The sequence below is a fragment of the Ursus americanus genome, chromosome 32 (assembly GCF_024610735.1).
Source record: "Ursus americanus isolate L20-20 chromosome 32, mUrsAme1.1.p, whole genome shotgun sequence".
NCBI lineage: Eukaryota > Metazoa > Chordata > Mammalia > Carnivora > Ursidae > Ursus > Ursus americanus.
Genome location: NC_142158.1, coordinates 1,581,725 through 1,605,092, shown reverse-complemented (window position 1 = coordinate 1,605,092; position 23,368 = coordinate 1,581,725). Strand labels below are relative to the sequence as shown.

At 42.2% G+C, this 23,368-nt stretch overlaps 1 protein-coding gene and 2 pseudogenes across 1 annotated transcript; 1 reads left to right on the top strand and 2 right to left on the bottom strand.

Moving 5' to 3' along the window:
- The first annotated feature begins 1,393 nt into the window (after positions 1-1,393).
- Positions 1,394-2,353, top strand: LOC123794418 (olfactory receptor 2B8-like). The gene has a single exon (XM_087858024.1). It carries the CDS (start codon positions 1,415-1,417, stop codon positions 2,351-2,353), a length of 939 nt encoding a protein of 312 aa, XP_087714150.1. The 5' UTR covers positions 1,394-1,414.
- Positions 2,354-2,967: 614 nt separating this feature from the next.
- LOC123794415 (4-hydroxybenzoate polyprenyltransferase, mitochondrial pseudogene) lies at positions 2,968-13,879 on the bottom strand (annotated as a pseudogene).
- Positions 13,880-16,260: 2,381 nt separating this feature from the next.
- LOC123794419 (olfactory receptor 2B8-like) lies at positions 16,261-17,238 on the bottom strand (annotated as a pseudogene).
- Positions 17,239-23,368: the final 6,130 nt, after the last annotated feature.

The following is a 23,368-nucleotide window of genomic DNA, read 5'->3' as shown; positions in this document are numbered from 1 at the left end:
CCCCTCTGAAGCCCTCAGTTTGTTTCTTAGAGTCCACAGTCTCTCATGCTTCATTCCCCCTTCTGGTTACCCCCCCTTTCATTTTCTGATGCCTCTTTGGTTGGGACAGAACTGTGCTTCTTCAGTGCTAAGCAGCTGGATGACAATGGTCGTCAGACTCACCTGAGAGCTGGCAGCGTGTTGGGTCCAGTGTCACTAACCTTTCAGGAGAGCTTCCAAAAAGGTGATAATTAACCTAATGTTGATGGGTATCTGAGAATATATAATACCAAAATATCCTTTTGTTTATGCCTTTCTTTGTACTATTTAAGGTTTCCATATAGTGCTTTTACCGCCATTGATCTGAGAATGTACCTGTCTATATCTCTATGTATTTATCTATGTAATTGTTGTATCATAGGGAGTGATGTAAAGCATTACGCTCTGTACATTTATTACACAAACGGGTAACTTAAAATTATTATTCTCATTAGAATGTTGATAGGGAATAATCCGATCTCTTTCAGGAATTTTAGGAACTCTAGTTGGTAATGTGTGAAATAGAAATCTGCAGAAGGAAGAGGAAAGTGGTGGCCACTGGCTTTTTGAGTTCTGATTCCACCTGACTGCACAGCCAAGGAAATTTCAGAGTTCCTGATAAACTGGTATGGTGATTTTAAGCATCTTTAGGGCAAAAGGTGAGCACTGTAACTGACACGTGGTGTTTTCAGGTTCTCTCTGAGTTGAGTATTTAGTTGTTTTACTACTATAAGGAAACACAAAATTCAAATGCGTGGCTTTCGTAAATATAATATCGTACAGAGGAAATTCTGACAGAATGTTTATGTTCAGAACTCTTAGGGATATTTTGAATGTGATTGAATTCTTTGTATTAATACATTCTAGGTCTTAAATTCTCGTATCTGAATGCAGTTTCAGGATTATGTTCTATTATAATCTGTTGCATTTGCAGTGTGTGCAAATCCAGTTGTGCACAATCTTGAGATATGTATTTATAATAACGTCTCTCCCTGTCTGCTTTTCTTTCTGATTCTTTCTGACTGCTCTTCCTCTTTTTCCTTCATCCCCATTCTCTCTAAAATGTACGTATACACTTACAGTACTTTAAGTCCCATTAACCTCAGAACAAAAGGACTTTTATACCTATGACTGATGCCAATAAAAGGTCCATTTTTTTCACTTTTCTTATTCTAAATATCAATGACATACTTTTTGTGATAATGTGGAACTGTATTGGTATGAGCTATGTCAATATAAATGAGCACGCTATTTATTTAAATAGTTACTGATAAAACCCCATCGCCATGTCTTATAACATGATAGATCCACTCCCTGCCAACTGTTTATTTTTTGAAGATTTCTTTTAAAAGTTGCTAAACGCTTGGTCCTGACAGGAAACATGTGCTAACAGAGGATGGAACAGAAAAATGGCAGTTCTTTCACTGGGTTTGTCCTGCTGGGTTTCTTGGACCGGCCTCAGCTGGAGCTCGTCCTCTTCGTGGTTCTGCTGATCTTCTATCTGTTCACTCTGCTGGGAAACACCACCATCATTGCCTTGTCCCACCTGGACCCCCATCTTCAGACTCCCATGTACTTTTTCCTCTCCAACCTGAGCTTTCTGGACCTGTGCTACACGACCAGCACTGTCCCGCAGCTCCTAGTTCATCTCAGGGCAGCAGACAAGTCTATCTCCTTTGGCGGCTGTGTGGCTCAGCTCTTCATTTCTCTAGGGTTGGGCTGCACAGAGTGCATTCTCTTAGGGGTCATGGCATTTGACCGTTATGCAGCCATCTGCAGGCCCCTGCACTACACAGTGGTCATGCACCCCCGTCTCTGTGCCCTCATGGCTTCCGCATCGTGGTTCATTGGTTTTGCCAACTCCTCATTGGAGACAGTGCTCATCTTCCTTGTACCACTTTGTGGGAGAAATAGAATAGACCATTTCTTTTGTGAGGTCCCCCCACTGCTCAAGCTTGCCTGTGTTGACACTACTGTGTATGAGTCTCAGATCTTCTTTTTCAGCATGATCTTTCTTATCATCCCTGTGGCCTTAATCACCTTCTCCTATGGTCAGATTGTCAGGGCAGTCTTAAGAATAAAGTCATCTGCAGGGCAGAGGAAAGTGTTTGGGACATGTGGGTCCCACATCACGGTGGTCTCCCTGTTCTATGGCACGGCCATCTACGCTTACCTCCAGCCCAGCAACAACTACTCCCAGGATCAGGGCAAGTTCATTTCTCTGTTCTACACCATCGTCACCCCCATGGTCAACCCCGTCATATATACATTGAGGAACAAGGATGTGACGGGAGCAATGAAGAAGGTGCTTTGCAGGGGCCATGATTCTAGATGACTTAGGTGGGAAGATCCTTTGATGAAAGACTTTGAATGTCAGAGTTTTTAATGTTTGTGTCCTGCATATGTCATGGAAAAATTCAAGAGAATTTCCTTTTTCTTTTTTCCTACAACAGCTTTTATTTTTCCTTTAAAAAAAAGTCTGTTTTCCCTAATTCATTCATTTAGATGAGATAAAAGTCAGGTGTCTTTTTTTTTTTTTAAGTTGTCTCCACCCCCTCCATGGGGCTCAAACTCACAACCCTGGGATCAAGAGTCAGATGCTCTACAAGCTGAGCCAGCCAGGTACCCCTTTGATCAGGTGTCTTCTAAAGTGCCAAACCTCATACCATTCCCATAAGTGCAGATGGGAATCATAATGAAATGAAGAACGCACTAACTTCAATATGGAGGTCACTTAATTCCTAGAGTTCTTGGTTTCTGACACAGGGGAAGGATTTTGCTAATAAATACTTGAACGAAATCTAGGCAAATATGGTCTACATCTTCATCTTCTGATGGTTAATTCTTTAACACATTGCAAGACGGCTTATTCAAATCTAATTACATGGTAACAAGGCCCGAGTGTTGTGTAAAAGTTTGTTGTTAAGATTCCTACATCAGCTTCATTTGTTAATTTCCTATTCTACTATCTATACTTTTCTTTGCTTCAGCTGTCTTCTTTTCTTTCTAAAATTCCCCAGGGCAATCCCTAATAAAACTATTAGTCCTACTGTTGGGTAAATTTATCCCAACAATCCTCAGGTCTGTGGATGTCTGAAGAGTAAATCTGGTGTGCTAGACGGGCTCCTACAGCTGCCAGAGCAGTGGACTAGGGGGTGGGCTGACCACTGTTCACTCCCACCAGTCTCAGCATCACTAGTGTCACCACACCAGAGCCACTGAGCAAACAGTTGATGTTTTGCTGGAACCCAAGCTCCTGTGGACTAGAGATCAATCAGAGCATCATGTCTTTTGTCCTGGTGGGTGTAGACAGTATCATATATAAGGTCCACATAATTCCAGAAAATAAAGAAGGAGGCAAGGAGATGGATCAGAGAAGCCCTTGGTAGCTGACCATGCAAGTATTGCTCCCCAATTAAATATCAGCCCCAAGGCTAATTGAAGCCAGCATGTAATTCTTTTAATTAGTGGCTAGGTAATGACAAGAATTAGGGATGTTGCTCCCAGAACTATAGGGCAAGGATTCAGACAGAGAACACTCAGCGCCAAGGTCAGCTGTCCCCAGAGGAAAAGGAAGGATTGAAAAGTTGAACTGATTCCAGCAGCTATTGGGCCATTTGCTGTTATAACCAATGGGCCTGTCCTATGGTGTGAGGTGCAAGTAGGGCTGCAGGGGCGGGACTCTGAATTCACAACCCCCGTCAACAGCCTGAGCTAATGCCTGCAGGTCCTGGACTGACAGAAGACTGAAGAAAGAGAAATTGATGAATTGATTCCACTTACAATAGCATCAAAACCATAAGATACCTAGGAATAAACCTAATGAAAGAGATAAAGGATCGATATTCTAGAAACTATAGAACACTTATGAAAGTAATTGAGGAAGACACAAAAAGATGGGAAAACATTCCATGTTCATGGATTGGAAGAATAAACATTGTGAAAATGCCTATGCTGCCCAGGGCAATCTATACTTTCAATGCCATCCCTATCAAAATACCACCGACATTTTTCACAGAGGTGGAAAAAACAATCTTAAAATTTGTATGGAACATTCCCTGAATCACTGGGGGAATGTTGAAAAAGAAAAGCAAAGCTGAGGGCATCACATTGCCTGATTTCAAGCTCTATTACAAAGCTGTGATCATCAAGACAGTATGGTATTGACACGGACACAGACACATGGATCAATGGGACAGAATAGAGAGTCCAGAAATTGACCCTCAACTCTATGGTCAACGAATGTTCGACAAAGCAGGAAAGAATATCCAATGAAAAAAAAGACAGTTTCTTCAATAAAAGATGCTGGGAAAATGGGACAGAACATGCAAAAAAATGAAACTGGACTATTCTCTTACATCATACACAAAGATAAACTCAAAATGGATGAACGACCTCGATGTGAGACAGGAATCCATCAAAATCCTGGAGGAGAACACATGCAGTAACTTCTTCAACATTGGCTACAGCGACTTCTTATAAGACACATCTCTAAAGACAAGGGAAACAAAAGCAAAAATGAAATTTTGGGACTTCATCAAGATAAAAACGTCTGCACAGCAAAGGAAACAGTCAACAACAAAACAAAGAGGCAACCCACAGAATAGCAGAAGATATTTGCAAATGACATTAGAGATAAAGGGGGGTGTCCAAGATCTATAAAGTAATTCTTGAACTGAACACTCAAAAAACAAATAATCGAGTCAAGAAATGAGCAGAAAATGTGACACTTCTCCAAAGGAGACATAAAAATAACCAACAGACACATGAAAAAAATGTTCAACATCATTAGCCATCAGGGAAATACAAATCAAAACCACAATGAGATATCACCTTACACCAGTTAGAATAACAGAATTAACATGACAGGAAACAATAAATGTTGGCAAGGACGTGGAGAAAGGAGAACCATCTTACACCGTTGGTGGGAATGCAAGCTGGTAAAGCCACTCTGGAAAACAGTATGGAGGTTCCTCAAGACATTAAAAATAGAGCTACCCTATGACCCAGCAATTGCATTACTGGGTATTCACCCCAAAGATACAGATATAGTGAAAAAAGGGGCACATGCACCCTAATGTTCATAGCAACAATGTCCACAATAGCCAAACTGTGAAAGGAGCCAAGATACCCTTCAACAGACGAATGGATAAAGATGTGGTTCATATATACAATGGAATATTACTCAGCCATCAGAGAGGATGAATACCCATTTGCATCGACATGGATGGAACTGGAGGAGATTATGCTAAGTGAAATAAGTCAAGCAGAGAAAGAGAATTATCATATGGTTTCACTCATATGTGGAACATAAGGAATAGCATAGAGGACCACAGGGGAAGGGAGGGAAAACTGAATGGGAAGAAATCAGAGAGAGAGACAAACCATGGGAGATTCTGGACTCTGGAAAACAAACTGAAGGTTACAGTTGGGAGTGGGGTTGGGGGATGGGGTAACCAGGTGATGGGTATTAAGGAGGGCACAAATATGTGGAAATTAAGCAACATACTCCCCCAAAACCAATGGATGAAAGAAGACATCAAAGGGAAATCAAGAAATACTTTGAAAAAATAAAAATATCAACACTACTTATGAAAATATGAGATGCTGCAAAAACAATTGTATGGGGAAAGTTTACTGCAATAAAAGCCTACATTAAGAAAGAAAACCCTCAAATAAATCACCCATGTTTACTCTTCAAGGAACTGAAAAGAAAAAACTAAGCTCGAAGTTAGCAGAAGAAGAAAATAACAAAGATCAGAGCAGAAATAAATGAAATAGAGTCCTGAAAAACAATAGCAAAATCAATCTGGAATGAAGAAGAGACCAGAACTCAGTGTATGAATGATCTTTGAGGTCTTCAAAGAAAGTTAGGTAAAGTTCATTCTAGTTGGTAAATATGAATATAAAAATTAAGGGCGCATGGGTGGTTCAGTCAATTAAGCATCTGACTTTTGGTTTTGGCTCAGGTCTTGATCAAGGTCATGAGTTAGGACCCTGCGTTGGGCTCCACACAGGACCCGGAGAGTATTTAAAAAAAGAAAAACAGTTTAGGGGAAGGTAAAATAGTGGCTGAGTAAGAGGACCCTAGGCTGGTCTTGTCCGTAAAACACAATGAGATCACTATCAAATCATCCTAAACACACCAGAAATCTGCCTGAGCACTGACAGAACAAACTCCACAACTAAAGGGAGAGAAGAAGCCTCTTAGAAGAGGGTAGGAAGGGTGGAGACATGGTTTGGGAAGAAAGGGATCATGATGGCTGAGGAAGAGAGGGAGCCAAGGTCAAAGAAGAGCGCGTGCGTGCGCGCACACGCGCGCGCGCGCGAGAGAGATATAAAGAGAGAGAGAGAGAAGCACACAGGGGAATGCACAAGGAGAACATTTCCCCAAAGCCATTTACTGGGAAAAAGGAAAAAGAGAGGGTGTGATTTTGTGAGTTCTTGCAGCCAGTGGCGCTTCAAGCCTGGAGTTTGAAAGGTGGGTGGGCTTGGCTGGCCTCGAGCCCTGAGGGGGCTGCCCTGATCCTGGAGAGAAGACAGGCTAACACCCCTGGGGGTAGATAGCATGGAAACAGGGATCTGGAAAAGTCCTGTGAGGTGCAGTCAGTTGAATGTCAGACTTGATTTTGGCTTAGGTCATGATCTCAGAGCTGTGAGATGGAGCCACTCCATGGATTACGTACCATATGATCCTCTCTTCTTGCACCCAGAAGAAGGTAGAGACTTAGATAAAATGCCAAGATGGAGGAATTCATCCCAGATGAAAGAATGTTCATAGCATAGATGAAAGAACAAGACAAAGTCATGGCCAGAGAGCTAAACGAAATTGAAAGAAGTAACACTCCTGATGGAGAATTTAAAGCAACAATCCTTAGGATACCCACTGGGATTAAGCAAAATTGGAAGACTTCTGGGAGGCCTTTACTGCAGAGATAAAAGAGTTTAATAAGATCAGTCAGAAAAGAAAAATACCATAACTGAGATTGGAAACAGGCCTGATGCAATGAACACGAGTATGGAAGGAGCAGATCTCTCCACAGACACTCGGCAAGCCAGAAGGGAGTGGCATGATCTCTTCCACATGCTGAATGGGAAACTGCAGCCAAAAAGACGATCCAGGAAGGGCACCGTTCAGAATAGGAGAGATCAAGAGTTTCCCAGACAAGCAAGAACTAAAAGAGTTTGTGACAACTAAAGCAGCTCTGCAAGACATATTAAAGGGGACCCTTTGAATGAAAAGGAAAGAATAAAAGTGACAAATACAAGAAAGGATCAGAGAAAATCTCCAGAAATAATGACAAAACGAGTAATAAAATGGCACTAAATACCTGTCTATGAAAAGTTACTCTAAATGTAAATGGACTAACCACTCCAAGCAAAAGACATAGGGTATCATAATGGATAAAAACACAAGATCCATCCATATTCTACCTAGAAGAGACACATAAGAGACCCAAAGACACCTGCAGATTGAAAGTGAGGGGACAGAGGAACATTTATCATGCAAGTGGATGTCAAAAGAAAGCCAGAGTAGCAATACTTATATAGGACAACCTAGAATGTAATCCAAAGACTATAACAAGAGATGAAGAAGGGCGGTATATCATAATACAGGGGAAATTCAACAAGAAGATCCAACAATTGTAACTATTTATGCCCCCAACATGGGAGCATCCAAAACCATAAAATAATGAATAATAAATTAAGGAACTCACTGATAGCAATACAATAACAGTAGGGGACTTTAACACTCCATATACATCAATACACAGATTATCTGAGTAGAAAATCTTCAAGGAAACAATGACTTCGAATGACACACTAGACCAGATGAACTTAACAGATATATTCAGACATTTTATCCTAAAGCAGTGGAATACACTTCTTTTCCTTTTTTTTTTAAGATTTTTATTTATTTATTTGAGAGAGAGCAAGCAGGGTAGGGGCAAAAGAAGAGGGAGAGAATCTCAAGCAGACTCTGTGCTGCGTGCAGAGCCAACAGGGGGCTGGCTCTTACAAGCCGGTACATGACCTGAGCTGAAATCAAGAGTCGGATGCTTAACTCACTGAGCCACCCAGGTCCCCCAGTACACATTCTTTTCAGGCGCACATGGGGCATTGCCCAAAATAGTTCACCTACTAGGTCACAAATCAGCCTTCAACAAGTACAAAGAGACTGAGAGGTCACATCATGCGTATTTTCTAACCACGATGCTATGAAACTTGAAGTCAACTGTAAGAAAAAAACTGGAAAACCACAAATCCATGGAGGGAAAAGAACATCCTACTAAAGAATGAATGGGTCAACCAGGAAATCAAAGAAGAAATAAAAAATACACGGAAAGAAATGAAAATGAAAGATGACAGTTCAAAGCCATTGGGATGCAACAAAAGTGGCCCTGAAGGGGACATTTATGGCAACACAGTCATAACTCCTGAAGCAAGAAAAGTCTCAAATAAACAACCCAACCTTACACCTAAAGGAGCTGGAAAAAGAACAACAAACGAAGCCTATCTAAAGCCAGCAGAAGAAGGGATATAATAGAGATTAGAGCAGAAATAAATTACATAGAAACTAAACAAAAACAAGCAAACAGAAACCAGTAGAACTGATCAATGAAACAGAAGTTGGTTCTTAGGGAAAAAAAATTATAAACCTCAAGTCGTACTTATCAAAAAGAAAAGAGAAAGGGCCCAAATAAATAAAATCATAAATGAGAGAGGAGAAATAACAAGAGACACCACAGAAATAAGAATAACTCTAAGAGAATATCATGAAAAACTATATGCCTACAAACTGGACAACCTGGAGGAAATGGGTAAATTCCAGAAACATATTAACTATCAAGACTGAAACAGAAAGAAATAGAAAACTTGGATAGACTGATAACTAGCAAATAAACTGAATCTTCAATCAAAAATCTCCCAAAAAAACAAAAGTCCAGGGCCAGATGGCTTCTTTGGGGAATTCTACCAGACGTTTGAAGAAGAGTTAATACCTCTTCTATTCAAACTATTCCAAAAAATGGAGGTGGAAGGAAAACTCCGAATTCATTCTATGAGGCCAGCCTTAGTCTGATACCAAAACCAAATAAAGACTCCAGTAAACATTGGGATGCAGGTGCCCCTTCTGGTCACTATGTTTGCATCTTTTGAGTAAATACCTGGTAGTGCAATTGTGGAATTAAGAAACAAAACAGAGGATCATTGGGGAAGGGAAAGAATAATAAAATAAGACGAAACCACAGAGAGGGAAATAAGCCATAGGAGACTCTTAACTATAGGAAAGAAACGGCTGCTGGAGGGGAGGCGGTGGGGTGATGGGGTAACTGGGTGGTGGGCATTAAGGAGGGCACTCGGTGTAATGAGCACTGGGTGTTATATGTAACTGATGAATCACTGAATTCTACCTCTAAAACTAATAATATATTATATGTTAATTAATTGAATTTAAATAAAATTTAAAAAAAGAAAAACAGGGAAAAAAGACTCCAATAAAAAAGAGAACTACAGGGTAGTATCCCCGATGAACATCGATGCAAAAATTCTCAACAAAACGCCAGCAAATGGAATCCAACAATGCATTAAAAGGGTCATTCACCATAATCAAGTGAGATTTATACCTGGGCTCCAAGAGTTGTTCAATATTCTCAAATCGATCAACGTGATACACCACATTAATAAAGGAAAGGTTACGTACCATATGATCCTCTCAATTGATGCAGAAAAAAACATACGACAATGCATAACATCCACTCACAATAAAATCCCTCAACAATGTAGGGTTAGAGGGAACATACCTCCACATAATAAAGGCCATATAGGAAAGACCTACCTCTAATAAAATCTTCAATGGGAAAATACAGAGTTTTCCCTCTACATGGTCAGGAACAAGACAGGAATGTCCACTCTCGCCACTGTTATTTAATGTAGGACTGGTTGTCCTAGCCACAGCAATCAGGCAACCAGCAGAAGTAAAAGGTATCCAAACTGGAAAGAAAGAAATCAAACTTTCAAGCATCTGTGGACGACATGATATTCTATATAGAAAGCCTGAGGGGCCCCTGAGTGTTCCATCTGTTGAACGTCTGCGTTCGGCTCAAGTCATGATCTTGGGGTCCTGGGATTGAGCCCTGCATCAGGCTCCGTGCTTAGTGGGGACTCTGCTTCTCCCTGTCCCTCTGCCCCTCCCCTCTGCTTATGTTCTCTCTTTCTCAAATAAATAAAATCTTAAAAAAAAGAAAAAGAAAACACAAAAGACTCCACCAAAAACTTGGTAGAACTGATAGGTGAATTCAGTAAAGCCCCAGGATACAAACCCATGTACAGAAATCTGTTGCATTTCTATACAAAACTAACGGAGCAGCAGAAATAGAAATCAAGCAATCAATCCCATTAACAATTGCACCAAAAAACATAGGGTCCCTAAGTATGAACCTAACCTGTACTCTGAAAATGATAAAACAGGAAAGAAGTTGAAGATAACAGAAAGAAATGGAAAAACATTCCATGGTCATGGATTGGAAGAACAAACGTTGCCAAAAGCAATCTATACATTTAATGCAATCCTTATCAAAATACCACCAGGATTTTTCACAGAGCTGGAACAAACAATCCTAAAATTTGTATGGAACCACAAAGGACCCTGAATAGTCTAAGCAATCTTGAAAAAGAAAAGCAAAGCATCACAATTCCAGACTTCAAGTTATATTACAAAGCTGTAGTCATCATGAAAGTACAGTACTGGCACAAAAACAGACACATACATCAATGGAACACAATAGGAGACCCAGAAATAAACCCACAACTATATGGTCAACTAATATTTGACAAAGCAGGAAAGAATATTCAATGGAAAAAAGACAGTCTCTTCAACAAATGGGAAAAACATGCAGAAGAGTGAAACTGGACCACTTTCTTACCTCAAACACAAAAACAAATTCAAAATGGATGAACAACCTAAATATGAGACAGGAACCCATCAAAATCGTAGAGGAGAACACAGGCAGCAACCTCTGTGACTTGGGCCAGAGCAACTTCTTACTAGACATGTCTCCTTGGGCAAGGGACACAAAAACAACCTACACTGTCAGGGCTTCATCAAGATAAAAAGCTTCTGCACAGGGAAGGAAACAGTCAACAAAAACTAAAAGGCAACCCATGGAATGGGAGAAGATATTTGCAAATGACATATCAGATAAAGGGTTAGTATCAAAAATCTAGAAAGAACTTCTCAAACTCAATACTCTGAAAACAAATAATCTAGTTTAAAAAACAGATATTTTTCCAAAGAAGATGTGCAGATGTTTAATAGGCACATGAAAAGATACATCATCACTCAGCATCAGAAAAATGTAAATCAAAACCACAATGAGATGCCACCTCACACTGGTCAGAATGGCTGAAATTAACAAGTCAGAAAACCACAGATGCTGCTGAGGAGGTGAAGAAAGGGTAAACCTCTTCCACTCTTGGTGGGAATGCAAACAGGTGCAGCCACTCTGGAAAACAGTATGGAGATTCCTCAAAAACTTGAAAATAGAGCTACCCTATGACCCAGCAATTGCTCTACTAGGTATTTGCCCCAAAGGTACAAATGTAGTGACCCTATAAACGTGCACCCCAATGTTTATAGCAGCAGTGTCCACAATCGAAAAACTATGGAAAGAGCCCAGATGTCCATTGACAGATGACTGAATAAAGAAGAGGTGGTATATACATACAATGAAATACGACTCAGCCATCAAAACAATGAAACCTTGCCATTTGCGATGACGTGGGTTGAACTAGAGGGTGTTATGCGAAGCTAAATAAGTCAATCAGAGAAAGGCAATTATCATATGATCTCACTGATATGTGGAATTTAAGAAACAAGACAGAGGATCATGGGGAAGAGAGGAAAAATAAAACAAGATGAAATCAGAGAGGGAGACAAACCATGAGACACACTTAATCATACTGAGGGTTGCTGAAGGGGAGGGGATGAGGGGATGAGGTTTCTGGGGGATGGGCATTAAGGAGGGCACCAGATGTAATGAGCACTGGGCATTATACACAACTGATGAATCACTGACTTCTACCTCTGAAACTAATAATACATTATATGTTAACTGATTGAATTTAAATTAAAAAAAAATTTTTTTTTAAAGAACCAGCTCTTAGTGTCCTTGATTCGTTCTACTGTTTTCCTTTTGTTTCTACATCTTTTATTTCTGCTCTAACCTTTATTATTTCCCTTCTCCTGATGGGTTTAGGCTTTTTTTGGTGTTCTTTTTCCAGCTCCTTTTGGTGTGAGGTTAGGTTGTTGTTTGAGACTTCTCATGTTTCTTGAGGAAGGCCTGCACTGCTATATACTTCCCTCTTAGGACCGCCTTTGAGGCATTCCCCATGTTTTGAACCATCCTGTTTTCCTTTTCATTTGCATCCATGTATTTTTAAATTTCCTCTTTAATTTCCTGGCTAATGCATTCATTCTGCAGTGGATAGTCTTTAACCTCCATGTATTTGTGGTCTTTCCAGATTTTTTCTTGTGGTTGACTTCAAGCTTCATTGTGCTGTGGTCTGAAAATAAGCATGGTATGATCTCAACCTTTTTGTACTTGTGGAGGGCTGGTTTGTGACCCAGTACGCGATCTACCCTGGAGAATGTTCCATGTGCACTCGAAAATAATGTGTGCTCTGCTGCTTTAGGATGAAATGCTCTGAATATATCTGTGACGTCCATCTGGTCCAGCGTGTCATTCAAAGCCCTTGTTTCCTTGTTGATCTTCTGCTTAGACGATCTGTCCATTGCTGTAAGTGGAGTGTTAAAGTCCCCTCCTCTTATTGTATTATTATCAATGAGTTTCTTTATGTTTATGATTAATTGATTAATATTCTCGGGTGCTCCCAAATTGGGAACATAAATATTTACAGAGGTTAGATCTTCTTGATGGATAGACACCTTAATTATAATATAACACCCTACGTTATCTGTTACAGTCTCTGTTTTAAAATCTGGTTTGTCTGTTATAAGGATGGCTACTCCAGCTTTCTTTTGATGTCCATTAACATGATAGATGGTCCTCCATCCCCTCACTTTCAATCCACAGGTGTCTTTAGGTGTAAGATGAGTGTCTTGTAGGCTACATATAGATGGATCTTGCTTTTTTATCCATTCTGATACCCTTTGTCTTTGGATTGGAGCATTTAGTCCATTAATGTATTCAGAGTAATTATTGAAAGATACGAATTTGATGCCATTGTGTTACCTGTAGAGTTGGTGTTTCTGGTGATGTTCTCTGGTCCTTTCTAGTCGTTGTTGTTTTTGGTCTTTTTTTGTTTCTCCACTCAAAGAGTCCCCCTTAAAATTTCTTGCAGGGCTAATTTAGTGGTCACCAACTCCTTTTGTTTTTGTTTGTCCCAGAAACTCTTTATCTCGCCTCTATTCTGAATGACAGCCTTGCTGGATAAAGAATTCTTGGCCATATTTTTCCCATTCAGCACATTGACTATTTCCTTCCACTTTCTGGCCTGCCATGTTTCTGTGGACAGACTTGCTGCGAACCTGATCTGTCCGTCTTCCCTTGTAGGTTATGGACTTTTTTCCCCCTTGATGCTTTCGGTATTTTTTCCTCGTCTGTGTATAAAAATTTGATTTATTGAAGTACATTATTGGCTGGATTTATTTTACACATTGTGAACGGAATTAAATCTATGAGGTCTTTAAGAAGGGTAAGTTCTTCTAATTAAGTAGCCATTTCTGAGGATAGCTTTAACCTCTTCTGAGAATGAAGTTGTTCAGTTTTTCTACCTTTGTCTTTAGTCTCAGTGAAGCATCCTGGACATTTCTAATGATTGCGTTACTTGGAATCGTCATGATCGATGGGACGCCACGATCAGTTGTCAAAGCCTTTCTCAGGAGCCTCCCTCCCCCTGCCCGATTCTGTGATAGCAGGTCACAAACAGTGATTTCCATATATTTTTAAGTCCCCACTTAAAGCATTTCAAAACATTGAAGCAGGTTTGCAAGATTCCTTTTGGAAAACTTTATTAATTTTTCTATGGAAATGAGAACTGTGTTTTAATGTATTTAAATGGAGCGTGTTGGCTCACGATGTGTCATATTTAGCATGAAATCAACCTCTCTCAGGTTTCACTGCTCTTCTTGGAAAGACCATTCTATACATCCCAAAGAATGTTTCTGCTCATATAGCACCATAACGTGTTACAGTCTGGCTTGCATGTAGATTGGAGTAACATACATATTAATATGTTATCACACACAGATCTGCACGTGCACAAAGCACAGACTCCACCTGCAATCTCTTGGAGGTCAATCTCTTAACCCTTCTGTGAAGATGAAGAGTAGAAGAAAATATATTTCCTGTAGTGTCTCCTACTTAGAGATGACAGGCTTGCAAATGACGTATTTCCAATGTTTTCTGAAATATGTACAAATATGCCCAACTGTATGTGGTGACACTTTATTCCTACAGGTGACACGGAAAAGAAAAAACAATTAATTATGTGGAGGAGGTGGGAATATCTGCTACTGATAGAATCTCGCCCCACTCAAGAGCTCCTGGGGACAAACGATACTGCTTTTGCCATTTTTAGACTAAAACATTTAACAGAGATCTATGGACCGTTTCATCCAACAGCAGCAGAATACACATTCTTATCAAGCACGCCAGGAAGCTTGTCCACGAGAATTTACAAAACAAGTCTTAGCAATTTAAGAAGATCGAATTCATGTAAGTATCTTCTTTTGATCACAATGGTATGAGACTGAAAATCCTAATCAAAGGAAAGCTGAAACATTTCTACATAGGAAAAATTAAATAACACCCCCTACAACAAAAACAATGGGTCAAAGAGGACATCGAAGGGAAATCAAGAAATACCTTGAAAAAATGAAAATACAAACACTACTTACTAAAATTTATGGGATGCTGCAAAAGCAATCTAAGGGGAAAGCTTACCACAATAAAAGCCCACATTAGCAAAAGAATTCTCAAATAAATCTGACAATTGTCAACTAGGTCAGACCCTTTCACTAGTGTGAAATGCAGATTATCAGCTAGTGTTTATAAAAAATTTAGACAAGAGAATTTTCTGATGGGCCCTAGGTAGGCTCTAGAATGCAATACATTCTCGGTAGATTTTCTATAGTTGACTGATTTCGAAGCCAACAAATTAATAATAAAAAAATACAGTTAACTTCTTTAAAACAAACAAACAAATAAATAGCCTAACTTTACTCCCTTAAGAACTAGTAAAATACGAAGCTCAAAGTTAGCAGAAGGAAGGAAAGAACAAAGATCAGAACAGAAATATATGAATTAGAGACCAGAAAAACAATAGTGAATCCACCTGGAAGGAAGAGGAGACCAGAACTCACTGTACAATGCTCTTTGATTGAGGTCTTCAAAGGAAAGCCAGGTAAAGTGCATTCTCGTTGGCTAAATATCACGGGAATCCAAAACGGTTTGGATTCTACCAGTTCAGTACACTGGAACCAAGTCACATAGATCATGTGGAATATAAAGCCCGACGGAGTGAAAGGAACCCAAATCTTAATGTATTTAGTATCACAGTATATGTTAATATCTAGCTTATTTCAAACGTTTTAAAAGTAAATGATTTGAGGTACAACAAGCATACAGAGCGTGGAAGTAACGTCACTGTCAAGTTTGATGAATTTTCACAATTGTGTACCTTCTATAAATAGCATCCAGATCCAGAATTAGAATATAAGCAGAACCCCGGAATTCCCCTCCCCCATTTCCCCTTCCAATCACGACTCCCGCGAGAATCCATTATTCTGACTTCCAATACCTGTGGTTTCCTTGGGCCTGGTTTTGTGTTTTACGTGAATAAAGAGTACATCCGGTATAATTAGATTTGAACCGTAGTAACCATTTAGATTCTGGTTTCTTTCACTCAACGTTGCGTTTGTGAGAATCATTCGTGTTGTTTGTACTTCGAATTTGTGGACTCTCATTATTGTGAAGGATTCCAAGACATGGTATTTCATAGTTTATTTTCACATCATCTTCAAACCATATTCTCCCCTCTAGAAGGTTCAGCTCCATGGGGACAGGGGTGTTTGTCTGGATTGCTGATAGATCTCAAGTCCCTAGAACAGGGCCTCGTTCAGAGCAGGTGCTTTCCGAGGACCTGCTGAAGTGTGTGAAAGCTGGCTTCGCGTCCCCAGCAGTCCCCCGCGCCCCAGCGCTCAGCCCCGCAAGCCCCGCGTTAGCTCCCTCGCGAGTCCGCGCTTGCCCGCAGCAGTCTCCTCAGTGCCCCCTTGACCTCCTTGTTCCTCAGAGTGTAAATGAGGGGATTCAGCAGGGGAGTCACCAGAGTGTAGAAGAGCGCGATGCTTTTGTTCACATCCTGCGAGTAACTGGAGGGGGGCTGGAGGTACATGGAGATGAGCGTGCCGAAGAAGACGACCACCACCACCAGGTGCGCGCAGCACGTGCCGAAGGCCTTGCGCCTCCCCCGGGCCGACGTGATCGTCAGGACGGCCCGCGTGATGCGGCCGTAGGACACTACGATGAGCGACAGCGGCACCACGAGGAAGAAGACGCTGACCGTGAAGAGCTCAGCCTCGTTGACGGAGGTGTTGGCGCAGGCCAGCTTCAGCATCGCCGGCACTTCGCAGAAGAAATGGTCCACCCGGTGTCTCCCGCACAGTGGCAGCGTCATGGTCAGGGCCGTCTGCAGCGCCGAGTTGCCGAAGCCCGTGAGCCAAGCCGTCAGCACCAGCCGCAGGCAGAGCTGCGGGTGCACCACGGCCAGGTAGTGCAGGGGGCGGCACACGGCCGCGTAGCGGTCATAGGCCATGACGGCCAGGAGCACACACTCCACGCCCCCCAGCCCCAGGGCGATGAGGAGCTAGGTCACACAGCCACCATAGCTGATGGTCTTGTCCCGCCCCTGGAGGTTGGCCAGCGTCTGGGGGACGGTGCAGGTGGTCAGACAAAGGTCCATGAAAGAGAGGTTGGAGAGGAAGAAATACATGGGGGTGTGCAGGCGAGGGTCCATCCGAGACAGAAGTATAATCGTGCGGTTGCCGAGAAAGCTCAAGAAGTAGACGATCAGGATGACCACAAAGAGAGGCGTCTCCAGCTGAGGCCTGTTGGAGAAGCCCAGGAGGAGGAATCCTGAGAAGGCGCTGTCATTAGCTCTCTCCCCTGCGCTCCGCCTGCGCAAGAAGGGGGACTCCATTGTGTTCTAGTGCATGTCCCGTCCACCTCTGTTCTCCTAGAGCCGGCGGCTAGAGTCCGGTTGGGAGCCGGAGAGGTTTGCACAGTGTCTTCCTTGTTGGTGAGAAAGGGGGTGACAAATGGCCACTGGACAGAAGCGTCTTCCGTGTTTCAGGCACTGCCCAAAAAGTCTGTGCATTTTCTCCCAGGGAGTCCATGAGTTTGGCATGTGCATGATCTCTGCTGAACAGATGAGGGAAGTGAGCGTGAAGGAGGTTCCGTCATTTCCCAGGGAGACTCACCCAGGTGCACATGGACTCTGAGACATGAGCTCTTTGCCCTGGGGACACTGGCTTTTCATGATGGCATGAATTCCGAAGGTAACTGTAGTTTCTCCAAAAATTAAATCTAATTGATCTGAATAGGTTGCAGATTTACAGTGCCCCCATCGCTCTCTTTGTTCTCTAACAAGAATTGAAATATATCACACTGGCTCCCCTACTTCCGTTTTGCGTGGAGATAAAATGTTTTCTGAAAATGCATAGATAGTAAAATTTCCCATTGCCAGTTTTATTCCAGGGAAACAACAGATCTTAATGCATACTCTAATGAGACATTCGGAAATGGAGCCTGAAATCATGGTTAGTGATTGGGGAAGTGCTACTGGAAATGATTGAAGAATTCATCGTGTCCAATCTTCATGCTGCAGGAGGACTAATCCTGAGTAATCATTACTGATACCAATTTCAGTAAAATCTCGGGGAATCACCAATCCAGTATTTAGTCTTTCCTTTTGTCTTACATTACAACTCCCTTTAAAAAATTTTCAGTGTAGGGTGCCTGGGTGGCTCAGTCGATTAAGTGGCCAACTGTTGATTTTGGCTTAGGTCTCAGGGTTCTGGGATTGAGCCCCATGCCAAGGGCTGCGCCCTCAGTGGGGAGCCTCCTTCAGCATTTTCTCTCTCCCTCCCCTATCCTTTCCTCATGCTCCCTTCCTACAGTAAATAAATAAATCTAAATAAAACAACAAAAAAATTTTCAATGTAATGGAACAAAATATTTTTTCAACATCCCATTCTGTACTTCCATAAATGCCAACCTTACAGAAATCATTTTGTTTTCTATTACAATATTGCACTTGTTCTTAGAAATAACCTCCCTCCCTTCCCCACACCCCTTGATGCAAGTTTAATAGTAAATACAACCTAAATAAGAGTGATATCTCATAATATCACCATAGCCCGGGAAAGAGCCTGGCATGCAGCAGAGTCACAAAAAATCTTTGTGGAATAAATGAGAATATGGAAGATTAAGACCTTAACAGTCTATTGAAATTGAGTCTAGAGGTAACAGAACTTCAGAGAAAATAGCAAAGCAAAGGCAACCTTGAGTAATGGATAATAGATAGCCTTGACTATTCAAACTGTAGAATTTTTTTTTAAAGCTGTGTTGTCTGAAACTTTGCAGGACTCTGTCTATCTTTTGTAAATGTCACTTTTCTATCAGCAAAATCTATGACCAGGCAAGAAGATATTCGGCCACTCTCTAGTCTGCCTTTGCTATTGGATTCTCGGTCCCCTTCTCCTCTTATTCCTAAATCCTTTCAGTGATTCTTTTGGTGGCTGTTGTTACTGTGTTGACAAAGGGTAAAATTAATTTGGGAAAATAAGTTTCCGAATGCGCCAAGTGGGAATCAGAATAGTTGGGTTGTAGGTACAAATCTACCACTGATAAGCCTTGAGATTCTGAAGGCTGCTCCCCACCCCTCCTGCCTGGCCTTCTCTCCTCCCATATAAAAGAGATGATGGTACTAGCTTTTTTTTTTTTTTTAAGATTTTATTTATTTATTCGACAGAGATAGAGACAGCCAGCGAGAGAGGGAACACAAGCAGGGGGAGTGGGAGAGGAAGAAGCAGGCTCCCAGCGGAGGAGACTGATGTGGGGGATCACGCCCTGAGCCGAAGGCAGATGCTTAACCGCTTTGCCACCCAGGCGCCCCGATGGTACGAGCTTTTAATAAGAAATAAAAGACATAGTGCATTTAGCTCCTCGTAGGTTTACATTTCAATAGATCCACTGTCCTGTTTCAAAGAAGCACCCATGAGTCCTTGCATGTTCTTTAGCGACACTGTGGTTCTCAATTTCTGTATCTTCCACATTATCAGGCCTGGTCCAAAATATGCAGAATCAGACAATGGGCAATATCAGAATTTGTTTTGTCACATGTTGTTGGGACTTACCTCTGCTTCTTCCCTCTCTCCTTGTGCTTTAAGGGTCAGAGAAGGGCTCCGCCCATCCCTCGTGGTGCCCAGTCGAAAGCTCTTACAGGGTTTTCAAATAGGCTGTTCTTTCTCAGAGATCGCAGACATATCTCATAACTCAGCCAAGAACACGATTTTCAATGATTCTGTTCTTCTCAGTGATGCACAGAACGTGATCAGAACCAAGAAAGCATATATTCTGAAAGGAAACATGTAAAATCCATTGTAACTAGAAAAGGAGAATTAAGTGGACATGGGCATTGTAATGTAACTTCCAACACGTGGTATAATTTCCTCGTCTTCCATAACAGAGTGCCACAGACTAGGTGACTCAGGAGAACCAGACGCACTGTCTGTAGCTCAGGAGCACAGAAATCCAGAACGAAGATCTCGGCAGAGCCTCTGAAGCCGGTAGGGAGAATACACCCCTGGACCTTTGTAGCTTCTGGAGCTTTGCCGGCAGTTCTGGGGGTTCCTTGACTTGCAGCTGCAGCAGGTCATCGACTGCCTCTGTAGGCACGTGGCGCTGTCCCTTGCCTGTCGCCTCTTCTGTTCCTCGCGTAAGAACTATCAGTCGTATCGGGCTAGGCAGCCCACTGAGTGCACCCTCATCCTACCTTGAGCACAGATGTGAAGAGCCTGGTTTCACCTAAAGTCCCACTAACCTGACCTGGGGGTTAGGACGTCAACATACTTTTTTGGGGGGTGGGGAGGAGGCTGCGAAGGGACACAATTCAACCCAATAGCAATAGTATAATGTAGTTATGCCCATCATATTACAACAGATCTTTAGCATAAATAGATGCCTGCATGCGGTGGGAAGACCAAGACGCAGGTGTTAGCTCTCTCTTGTTTCAAGTTCTCTTGCTCTCCTGGTCATAGTGCAGAAACCTACAGCAACAGGAAAACAGATCCCCGTATGTGGCATGAATATCCAATGAAGGCTTTTCTCTGTACACCTGTTCGTTACACTTACAGATCTGAAACACAAACACAGCTTGCACGCTTGTAAGACCTAGCTCCTAGATTTGGTTTGAGCTGGAAGAGAAAATACTGACATTCTTTCACTTCTCTCATGAAGTGGTGTTCAGTTAATCTGGACTTGATTTCTTTCATCTAGTAGTTACTGAAAGGAAATAGCAAACTCACCCACAGACACCACTTCGGCAGGTAACACCACCACCTTTTGGGTCTAAGGAATCAGGAGCAGAGGGAACAATCCCAGCTCCTCTTAGGAACATTTGAATGGGTGTCATTCTTCCAAGGAAGAACAACAAAGATTACAGATCTCCAACTACCTCTTGGAAGAAGCAAGATGGCCTTTGAAGGATCAGTACACTTCTATGACTCGAAGAGATCGGCATATTGAGGGCAAAGTGAATGTCTGCAGATGACAGCTCGTGGCTGCTTGTCTCCCGCGAACGCTAACACACTCAGCAATTGCCAAGTGGTGTGCGGTCAGGGAATTGTAGAACAGTGTTAGGGGACGAAACAGAACAGAATCCTTAGAATAAACCCAGATTCACATATTTAAAATATGCCAACCTTGGAGAGAATAATCCTTGAAAATGGTGAATCTGAAAGGCAAGGGAAGTCAAAATTGCTCCTCACTCAAACTCTGTTAAAGGCAGTACCAGTTCCCTTCACAACAAATGTTAGCATAAGTTGTCTCATCCCCAGGGTTTACCCATGAAGATTGTCCACTCATTTCAGTGTTTGGAAGCATAAGAAGGATGGATTGGAGCGGACAACTGAGTCTGCATCTAAACACACGTTGGAATCTATGACTTCTGTGGAATCTGCCCGTGAATAAAAGGGCTAACATTACATCTGAGGGATATTTTTATAAGTCACCAGAGTCAAAGTGCTTGCTTTAGGGACCGGAGATGTGTATGTTTTTAGTGGTCCCAGGAGTGTCCTGCCCCATGTAACTCATTAACCTCAGTTGAGGTATTCGGATTTTGGGTCCCCAAGGGCAGCCAGAGAGACACCCATTCATGTTCCTCTGGAGGGATGACATCTTTTCCTGCCGAATTGACCAGGAGTGAAACTATTGTCTCTACTTAACTTCCAGTACTATTTAGTAGTATTGGCTGCAATATTTTTTGCTAGTGTTTAAATTCCTTGTTTAAATTGAGATACAGGGGCACCTGGGTGGCACAGCGGTTAAGCGTCTGCCTTCGGCTCAGGGCGTGATCCTGGCGTTATGGGATCGAGCCCCACATCAGGCTCCTCCGCTATGAGCCTGCTTCTTCCTCTCCCACTCCCCCTGCTTGTGTTCCCTCTCTCGCTGGCTGTCTCTATCTCTGTCTAATAAATAAATAAAATCTTTAAAAAAATAAATAAATTGAGATACAATTGTCACACAACTTTGTACTAGTTTTAGGCAAACAATGCAATGATTCAACACTGGTGTGTACTGTGCTAAGTCTGGTTAACGTCTATTGCTGCACACAGTTCCCTTTATTTACTTGTGAAGAAAACTTTTAAGATCTATTCTTTTAGTAATTTTCAAGTATACAACATGGTACCTCGTGATTTCTGCCTTTAAACCTGGATCAGCTTATGGAGCTTGAGGGCAGCCTGAGACAGGGCAGCATATGATGAGTGACTGTAGGGGAATCATCAGGATACCCACAGTACCATTAGGGATGCCTCTCTTGGTGACTGAGAGGTCAGCTGATCCCTTTGCTCGAAGAGAGAACCCAAGAGGAAAAGCTCCTGTTTTAGGTTGAATTGGGTCCCCCAAGAGATATGTTCATGTCCTAAATCCTTGTACATATGAATGTGACTTTGTTTGAAAAGAGAGTCTTTGATGATGTATTCAAATGAAGATGAAGTCTTACTTGAGGATGGTGGGCTTTAATCTAGAATGCCTGGTGTCCTTATGAGGAGGGAAAACAGAGACACCTATACAGGGAGAATGCCATCGACCACAAAGGGAAAAAATGAAACGATGAATCAAGAAGCCAAAGAATGCCAAGGATTGCTGGCAATACCAGAAGCTAAGAGAAAGTCATAGAACACGTTATCCTTTAGAACCTTCAGAGAGAGGGTGGCTGGGAAGACATGATCCTTCCAGAACCCACAGGAGCAATGGAGTGTCCAGCTCCAGACTGGGAGAAGGTTTCCATGAAAGCGTCAGGGTCACGCCTTGTGCAGAGGAGGGTGAGGGGCTGTGTGGTGTGTTGAACAGGGGCGAGCACGTTTGTTACCGGTGACTCTGGGTAGAAATGCAGGTGAACCTGGGGAAGATGTCCCACCTTTTGTGTAAGATGAGCGTGTGTGTGAAAGTTCCTTCTAGAAGCGAACTACTCCTCCATATGGAATAATCAAACACGGTGGTGCTCTGCAGTCCGGCCCTGTGTTTTACCTAGCTCGTAATGACTTCAGTCCTTTCTGAGAGTTTTGTACCTTGAGAATTCTTATGCCCATCAATTTATTGTTTCTCTGTCATTTTCCTCCTGTTTTCACTTTTAGGGAGTGTTCTCTGCTCTCTGTGTAACTGGAATCTCTATCTGTATGTCCCGTCTCTTTCAGCTTCTGTTCTTTGTCCTTCTAGATTTGTCTTCTCTGTCTCTCCCTTTTTTGGAGGCTTTTCCTTTTCACGTTCCCCACGTGGGCTCTTCACCTGTTTATCCAGGGCTAACCACGGATCCCAACGCAGGGCAGCAGGGCAGGGCTGGTGGAATCTCACTTACTGGGAAGGCTGGGCTCTTCCCACGGCTTCCCTCGGATGGAGGACAAGGAGTGAGGAAGGGGATCAGAGAGCTGGGAACAATTCAGAGAGCAGAAGTAGCCTGGGGGAGAATGGACTGAGCTGGTGGCAGTTTGGATCTTTGAGATGAAAGACTGTGCTCACAATTCGCGCTTTGCAGAGAGGATGGTGTC